At 39.3% G+C, this 8,588-nt stretch overlaps 1 protein-coding gene across 1 annotated transcript in view; it reads left to right on the top strand.

Moving 5' to 3' along the window:
* Positions 1 to 282: 282 nt before the first annotated feature.
* The window catches only part of unc5a (unc-5 netrin receptor A), a 354,681-nt gene continuing 346,375 nt past the window's right edge, over positions 283 to 8,588 (top strand). The window contains exon 1 of the mRNA XM_052013762.1: positions 283 to 631. Within this exon, the coding sequence (XP_051869722.1) occupies positions 412 to 631 (220 nt within the window). The 5' untranslated portion in view covers positions 283 to 411. The remainder of the gene's footprint in view (positions 632 to 8,588) is intronic.

The raw sequence follows: 8,588 nt of genomic DNA, 5'->3' as shown, positions 1-8,588 counted from the left end.
GTAACTGATTTTCCCACTGCCAGCAACGCAACACAGAAATATAACACAAGTTTCTGATGATTTCAAAACAATTATACAAGCTACGGAAGTCGAGGGTGGAATGAAAAGATTAGTCATAAAAAACACAGCAGATCTTTATCATTCCCGTCTTTAAAACGCGTTCCTATAAGTCTGTTCCAGGTTTTGCGAGATACCTCGCTAATAGCTCCGCAATGAACATAAGCTGTCGTGGTATCTAATAAACGTACAATCTACGGAATAGAACACAGATGAGTGTGAAAGAGTGCTGAGCAAGAACTCGAACTTGTTTTTACCCGGTGTAAATAGACAGTTATTACTCTGACATAAAGCAGCGTGGTTAAACCCCTGCTGTTCTGAGCAGCAGCTGACGGACCGCAATGCCTTGTGCATATGTGCTGCCTGGTGGTGTGGAGCTGGGTAGGACAGTTTGATTTGCCGAGATTGTCCAGAAATTACTCTCAACACGAGAGTGCAGTTCAAATTGTGGAGCGCTGGGCACGGATAGAGCACTCAAACGGAATGCTATTGCTTCAGGTTTTATGCAGCAGCTTGGGAATGCTAAACTTCATAATTTCATCCGCTCTTCTGTGTTTGCAAATCGCCTGTCAAGGTAAGGAAACAAAGTAAATGCTGCTGGATTACCCTTGAAGGAAGAAAGGTAACTTTGCATTAGAATATTAAATGGGAGTCCTAACCGCGCACTCCTCAATGGCGTTGTCTAATTATAGAAGAAATCTCTCTTTTTAACATTATCATTTGGGGTTAATGGTATATTTTCCTTTCGGGCTTGTTTCTTCTGCTTTTGTTACGGGTCATTATCCCTCGGGGTAACGCGGCTGTTTTCAGAGCTTGGGCCAATCCCAAATCGGATTTGCCTTTCTTAATGAAATATATCACTAGTAACTTTCGGAAGAAGTTAAACGGTATATTAAGGCCCTGTGAAAATGTTAAATCCGGCGGCAACTCATTGTTGTAGCATTTTAAAGGAACTGATTTAAGATCTTTTTCTTCGGCCTTTTGTTACATCTTTTAAAGGCTGTGAACTTATTTTTACAACCGTTTTGTCTTTATACTGAACATAAATTTGTGACCGTGATATTACTCCGACGTTGTAATCGGAAAAGCATAGCCAATTACAGATTAATAATATAATTTAATGACATTCCATTTTACACACTAACGTTCCTGTTTGTTGTATTTTTGTTAATAAACTTTTCATCTGAATTGGAATGAGCGGTGGGGAGACAACTCGCTCGTAAACGGTGTTCAGGGTCACTCGACTGCAACGGTGCTGATGCGTGAAATGTATTATGAAGGTTGAACAAATGGTTGATTTATCTATTATTTATTGGTCTGCACTAGGGCTTGGCTTCTGTCGTAGTCTCTCACATAATTTTAAGGAAGATGTAGGTGTTTTAGAGGTGAGTGGGAACACGCTGAGCTGCGGAACAGATCGGTGAAGCCAACAGAGAATAGCCTGCTGTTAAGTTTAGTCAGGGAATATGAAAAGATGAAGTATTTTTGTCTGTCTTTTAGGGCCTCTTATTAGAAATCTAACTTGCTTGCCGTGTTTATAATGATATTAAACACCTTTTAATATTTTAATTTCTGGAGAACCAATGTAGTGTTTTCAGAGTCCAGGTAAACCATTTTGAAGGTGGGGAGAAGGTGTACCTGTGGGAGTGAGAGGGTGGAAGGGAGGGAACCTGAGACTCGGACGTAGAACTGGGGGGTGTCTCGGGGATGTCTTGTGGGGTTGTTCGGGGAGGGACGTACACCCGCTTAAGAATGGGAAGGGGGCGCCTACCTGGGCGGATGCAGGGTGGGGGAGTTCGGGGATTGGGGAGGGGGCGTTGACCTGGGATGGGGGTGTGGGGACCGTACCGGGACGTGCACCCGGCGCCTGCGAAAAGGAGGGGCAGTGAATCTTCCCTCGTCTAGTTGTACGTGCACAAGTGATGAGCAGAGCGGCCGCGTTCTAAGGTGGTGTCTTTGATCCCAGTGAAGATGACGATGTTTTGAAATAAGTTGAATCGATGGATGAATGCAGGAGAGTGGTGTCGAGCGTCTACTGTGCGGCCTCGAGTGACAGCGGGGCTTGGCGTTGCCGAGGGTTGAACCGGAGAAGTCTCCGCTGTCTCAGTGCATCGACGGTGTCGGAGTTCTCTTTAAACTTGCACCCCGTAATACGTTGGCGCTGAGCGTTTGCAGAGTCCTTCCAGAACGCTGGTCTACGGTCCGATTGATCCCTTTCTCACTCCTCGCCCCAGCAGTTTCACCCTCTTATCCCCCTTCCTGCCTGTAAATGTGCAGCAACATTAAACAAACTATAGGTTCGCCATTAATCACATTAAACTGTATCATAAGGAGGTCCTGTCCTCTTATTTAGCAGTTCGTGTTATCGCATCCCCTATGTGTTTGTCTAGAATGATGTGTATTCAAAAATAAAACTCCATACATTGTGGGGTTTTACAAGGGAGCCCCACCTCGGAGCTTCAGTTGAAACGGTAAAACTGAAAACTTGAACTCCATTTAATATCCAAACACCGAAGGACTTTGTATTCTTTATGTTGCATACAACAAAGACAAATGTTCAAAATGCTCGTAAAAATGTGGTTGAAGTAGCGCAGCTGAGTTTTTTTTTAAAAAACCGAAGGAAGTAGAATGTGCACATCTTCTTACCGAAAGCGAAAAGCATTTACTTTTTGAGTTGTGTACCTGGATACAATTGGCCATTTTGTTCTTGGGTCCATTTTGTGACAGTGTTTTCATTAATTAACTCTGGTCTCCAATTCATAATTATTAATGTTCTCCAATTTTTTAATGAATCATTTTGCATGTTTCAATGGAAAACCAGAAATTTTGCTTTGCTCAGGATGGTACCTTTTAATTCAAAGTGTAAGTGCGCTGTTCAAATGATTGTGGTATTAAGTCTTAACCATGAATGGTGACAAAAGTTCCATTTGGGATTTAAAACTGATTAAAATGTTAAGCTGACAGGTGTCTGTTTGAGCCCTTTGGAGGAACTTTTGTTTTGGTCACTGTACATCAATGACACTAAACTCAGTATTATCCTGACTGTTTTCAATAGCGAAGTACATCTTAAAGTTTCCAGTTACATGTAATCCAGCAGCTTTCCTGCTACCTTGTTAATGTCTCCCACAGAGTAACATCTTTACTATTTGCATATCAACACAGTTAAACAGTAAAATATAGAAATTCAGTTTTTAAAAAAGCTATTAGGCCTAATTTTAAATTGAAAATTTGTTGCTCAAAATTTAATCTATTGCAAAACTAAAGTTATTTGGGTTTTAGATCAGTGTAAGAATCTGAATGCAACTGGATTTGAGTATACAAATTTTGCTAATGCTAATCATGCCAGCTCCTGTAAAAAGTCTAACTGAAATTTTAACATCATACGTAAATCTTTCTATCTGTAAATTCAAAGTCATGCCACGTTGAGCAGTTATCCCTCACAAATCAGGGGTTTTATTGAGGCCCTTTTCAATAGTTTCAACATTTTGTTACTTGGCCTTTACCTAGGGATGAGGTGTGGTGATCTGGTACCTGCTTTGTGAGTGTTCACTTTTTAAAGCAAGTATGTATTAAGTGCAAGAAAATAATAGAATTACAAAAGACTCTTCTTTCAACGCCCCCCCCCCCCCCACATTTCTAAACTCCATCTATTTATTGTCTTGGAATTTAAAACCCTCATTTTGATATTTGTAGTGAAATCATACAATTATGTGTGTGAATTTTTCTGCAGGTGCGTTCACAACCACTACCTGTAAACACCTGCACTTTTTTATTAAACACCCAAAGGCAAACTAACCTGTAAAACATTCCTCCTATATCTCTCACTGAATTTTGGTCCTATAAATTCACACAAGGGTACCTATAAGTTTTGTTCTTGTCATTCAATGTAGCCTGGTAATAGTTTCTATAAACAAGACCTGGACTATATTTTCTTAAGTATTTAGATTAATGTGGACCAGGTTTAACAGTTAGCCAATATTTAGCTTGCTGGAGCTTTTGTCAGATGGTTGCCGCTTTTTCATATTTTTTAAATTATGTAACATATTTAGGGTAAAATTACACTGACATATTGTTCAAATGCAGATGGTGTTTTTACTTGAATTGTCTGTTCACTCGGGTTCTCTTGTAAAGGTGGCCTTTGTTCTCCATATAAACATCACCTGTAATATTCCATATCATCCACACAACAAAAATGAATATAGACGGCACAGCAAGGCTGCTTGATTGCTGAGTTGCAATTTTTTTTACCTTGAAGTGCAAACAAATTCTTTGGAACAGTTGGATAGTACTCTTCCATTTGCTAATGCTTGACAATACTTCAAATTGCACTTATGCATAATTACCATCTTTCATTAACATTTGAAACTGATTCTGGAACAAAATCTTTCTTTCACACAAATTGGTTCTACTCTTTAATTTTACCTATCACAGAGGCAGTCTTCAATTTAAGACTGTCATTGTGTTTCTTCTCTGATAGAGCCCAAAACTGCATGAAGCAATGTACATCATGGGCTACTTTATACCAATTATGTCTTTGTTTACATTTTTTTTAGAAGTTTCAACTGTTTTGGATTGCCTGCTTTGTTTGTGTACATGGTATATTTTGTGCTTGGGGAAAGTTGTCGGATCATATCTGAGCATTCAAAATCTGAAAAAAATACCACTAGCTATTTCTCTTTAATGAACTCTTGTAGCATATTTTCAGAGTCATCCTCAACTTTGAGACAAGATTGTATAAAACAGTGGTTTAAGGCCTTGGAGGTTATTTTATATTGGATTACATTTCAATGTTGCTAAACCAGGAGACTATGAACTGAAACAAATATTTGGTTAGCCACACAAACATTGCATGATGTGCTTTGGAAGGATTAATGAGGGTAGAACATGTACAACAAATGGTAGGGCTTTGGGGAGTGTTGCAGGACCTTGGTGCACGTGTCCAAGGCTTCCTGAAGTTGGCTACAAAGATAAGGTGGTGAAGAAGACAAATGAAGTATTAACCTTATTGGGTTGAGCATCAAATATATAAACACAAGTTTATAGTATAACTTCATAAAATACTGGTTAGACCACAACTGGAGTACTATCTGTATTTCTGGTCACTACACTGCAGGAAGATGGGATTGCTCTGGCAAGGATGCAGAGGAGATTTTCCAGGATGTTGCCTGGGATGTAATGTCTCGGTTATGAGAAGAGACTGAATGGGTTGGGTTTTCCTTGAAGAGGAAGCTCAGTTGGGGAGCAGGAGAGATACAAAACTTGTCAGGAACATGGATGTGATTGAAGGAAAGCTTGCCCCCCCCCCCCCCCCCATTGCAGAGGGCATAGGTTTAGGGTAAGAAGTTTAGAGAGAATCTGAGGATTTTTTTTACCTGGTGGGTGTAATCTGGAACACACTGCCTAATGGGCTGACAACATTCCAAAAATATCCAGCGGAGCATTTGAATTACCAAGGTATAGAAGGCTACAAACCAAGAACTGGTAAATCGAATTAGTATAGATGGTTGTTACTTGTTTTGCATAGATATGGTGGGCTGAAGGACCTGTTTCTGAGTAGTATGACTTTGACTCTGATTCTATGACCCTCAGATTCTGCTTTGCAGAATATGGAATCATAAGCCTTTGCTGTCCATGCAGCCCCCACCACACAGGTTCTGAAAGACTGTTTGTTTGCACTTCCAGTTGGAAGGCATTAACTGGACAAAGGAAACAGACACTGCTGAAGCTGTCACATGCTACATGCAGTGCAATGAAGTAAATGCTTCAGGATCTGCAGAAGAATGCTAGATTTTCCTACTAGCCAATCTACCTGTGAAAGGCTATGTAACACCTCCCACAAGTTTAATACTCTGTCAATGTCCATCTTTTCATGGGGTGACTTGATGCTGCTTTAGCAACTCTCCACTAATGTTTTCTTGATCCTTGCTTGACAAAGTCAGGCTTAACTTGCATATATTCGGTTATTGCCTGTCTTGTGATTTGTGACTTGCTCAGTGACTTTTGTTTTCATCTGGCCCATACTGTTTATCTGCACTACCATCTGGGCTGGTGAAAATGAAAGCAATGGGTAGAATGAAATGTTATTGCACCTGCCAGATGTGGAAGGGTCTGGAGGTTATTCCTGTACTGATTCACTTGATGGCTAAGGGAAGATGAAAGAAAAACTTCTGTTAACAGATTTTTGCTGTCACTTACTACTCTTCTCATACTTTGCAGTTTTGGCAACTATCTCTAAACATGCAGTCCTTTAATTCCGTAAAGACTTTAATATATTGGCTTGGTCATCATAAACCAACTAAAGGTCAGGACCTTTTACCTTCTCCATCTGCTGCATGTTCAGAGAGGTTATTGCCCATGAACTTGTCCTTTTACTGGATTAATTGTCTGAAGTCACCTGCTTTCTGTATAAGCCAAAGAGAATTCATAAAAGTGAAATAATTGCTTAGCTGTTATCTAAATTGAAAGGCAACTTCCAAAGTCAGCAGTGAAATAAAGGATCTGTTCTGATGTTTGGACAATAGGAAATGCGTTTCAAGAGGTAAACGTGTGATAATGTGTGAAGAGATATTAAGAGTGCAAGTCGGAGACGCTATGTGAATTTGTTGTTTGAAACTCTGAAGAGGCTGAACCTTAATGTAGAGGACAGTTTTTTTTTTCTTTGAGTCTTCAAGCTGCCAGTGCATTTTTTTTTTGTTAGCTTTTTTCTATCTTGATAAAGTAATTAAGTTTGTTTTTATGGCAGAGGAGCTTTTGCTATTTTGGAGATGTTGCTGGCTGCCTCTGCTACTTCCCCCACATAATTAGACGGCATACACTTTATGTTGAAGGAAATGTCAGAGGTTGTTTATCTTGTGAACAAGTTTCTTTGCCATATCACCTAGTGTATTTCCGCCCTGATTTTAAAAACTTCTGAAGCTCTTTTTTTCTCTCCACTGCAACTTGTCCCTTTTTTAATCAGACACCATGCTCTTCAGTATGGTGTTGGGCAAGTTTTGCCCTCTTTTCCTCTCCCCTGCTTTTCCTGATCCCAGGGAACCTGCTCTGTGGCTAGTAGGATTAGCATTCCTATTCTGACTAGCACCTGACTTTGTTTGTTATTCAATGTGTGCTTAATGAGATGCTGAAAACCAAATTGACTTCAGGGAGAGTGATTACAAATTGAGATTCTAATTCATGAAAACAGTGGGCAGGAGAAAAGTTAATGTCTGCTGACTTTTACGTGACTAAGTAGCAGTTGCATTGTAGTAATGTAGAACAAATAGAATATCTCAATATTGTCCCATAATCAATCGGGTTTCATGATGAAATGAATGATATAAGCACCACACTGTCCACAAATTAAAATGTTAGTAGGCTATTGAGTCCAAAGTGCAGAGGAGGAAATAGATTTAGTAACTGGCTGAAATGACTAAGATGCAATTTGATAAAGGGCAAAATATTTAACAGCCGAACATAAACCTTGTAGATTGACAACCATTATGCCAGTTGATCAATATTAATTTACATTTCCATATCTAAGTTAGTAAGAACGGGGAAAGAGTAGTTAGAAGAATTCGTGTGCCAAATACAAACAGCATTTAAAAAAAATAGATTTTTTTGGGTGGGGGGGGTGGAGAGGGAAAATATCAATGAGCTAATGTTTGGATTCGTAATGTGGCATATAAAATTAAGGGCCATTGCAATTTTTGAAATTTAAACCAAAAGGGTAATAATCTTGCAAAAGTAATGAATTGAGGTGCCCTAAATAATGAAATAAAACAACCATTTAGGGGCAACTCTTCCAATAAAAATTGAAACCAAGCCAATCATAAAGTAATCCTGAAAATTTTCTTTGCCCACAGGAAAGTGAATGTGGAATGCTATTCCCAATGGGACGTTACTGTAGAATCAAAGTGTTCGAAGGGGTTGTGATACTTGGGGAAAGAAAGGTATCTAAAGATATTTCTGTGAACTGGCTTACTCATTGGATGAATGACTTGATCTTGTTTCCTTGGGGTTGAAGTTGTCCTTGTAGCTCCCGTAATGGGACTAGTGCATTTTTTCCTACTGTTTTATGCTGCGAAAAGTTTGAGGGAAGTTCTATTAATATCTCACTGTCAGTTTTTGAATACTATTGCATTCAGTATGATTTTTTTTAAACCATGCACTTGGAAGATGACTATCTTGTCTGTGTAGAAGTTACAGTAAGTTTCAATGTTTGATTCTGACTAGTTTGATACTGAGATGAGAAATAAGATTGCTTTTGCCTCGGGTCAGACCAACCTGGGGTTGAAATCCCACACCATGGTCAGAAGTCCGAACTAGCCACATTTCCACCAGCTAAACAGGCTAAATGGATTTTGAGGTATGTGTTGAGACAGTTACAAAATGATTGAGTTACAATATACTGGAAGATTGGTGATCCTGTGGTGTTATGACCAAACCTAAATTCTATTCAGCAGAGGAATACAAATGAGAGCAGGAGTGCTGAAGGAATAAAACTCAATGATGCATCAATGAAAAGAAGTATATGATTTTAAAAAAAACACTTG

Source organism: Pristis pectinata, chromosome 4 (assembly GCF_009764475.1).
Source record: "Pristis pectinata isolate sPriPec2 chromosome 4, sPriPec2.1.pri, whole genome shotgun sequence".
NCBI classification, from domain to species: domain Eukaryota; kingdom Metazoa; phylum Chordata; class Chondrichthyes; order Rhinopristiformes; family Pristidae; genus Pristis; species Pristis pectinata.
Note: the sequence above shows the minus strand (reverse complement) of the source record. Positions and strands in the feature narration are given on the sequence as shown.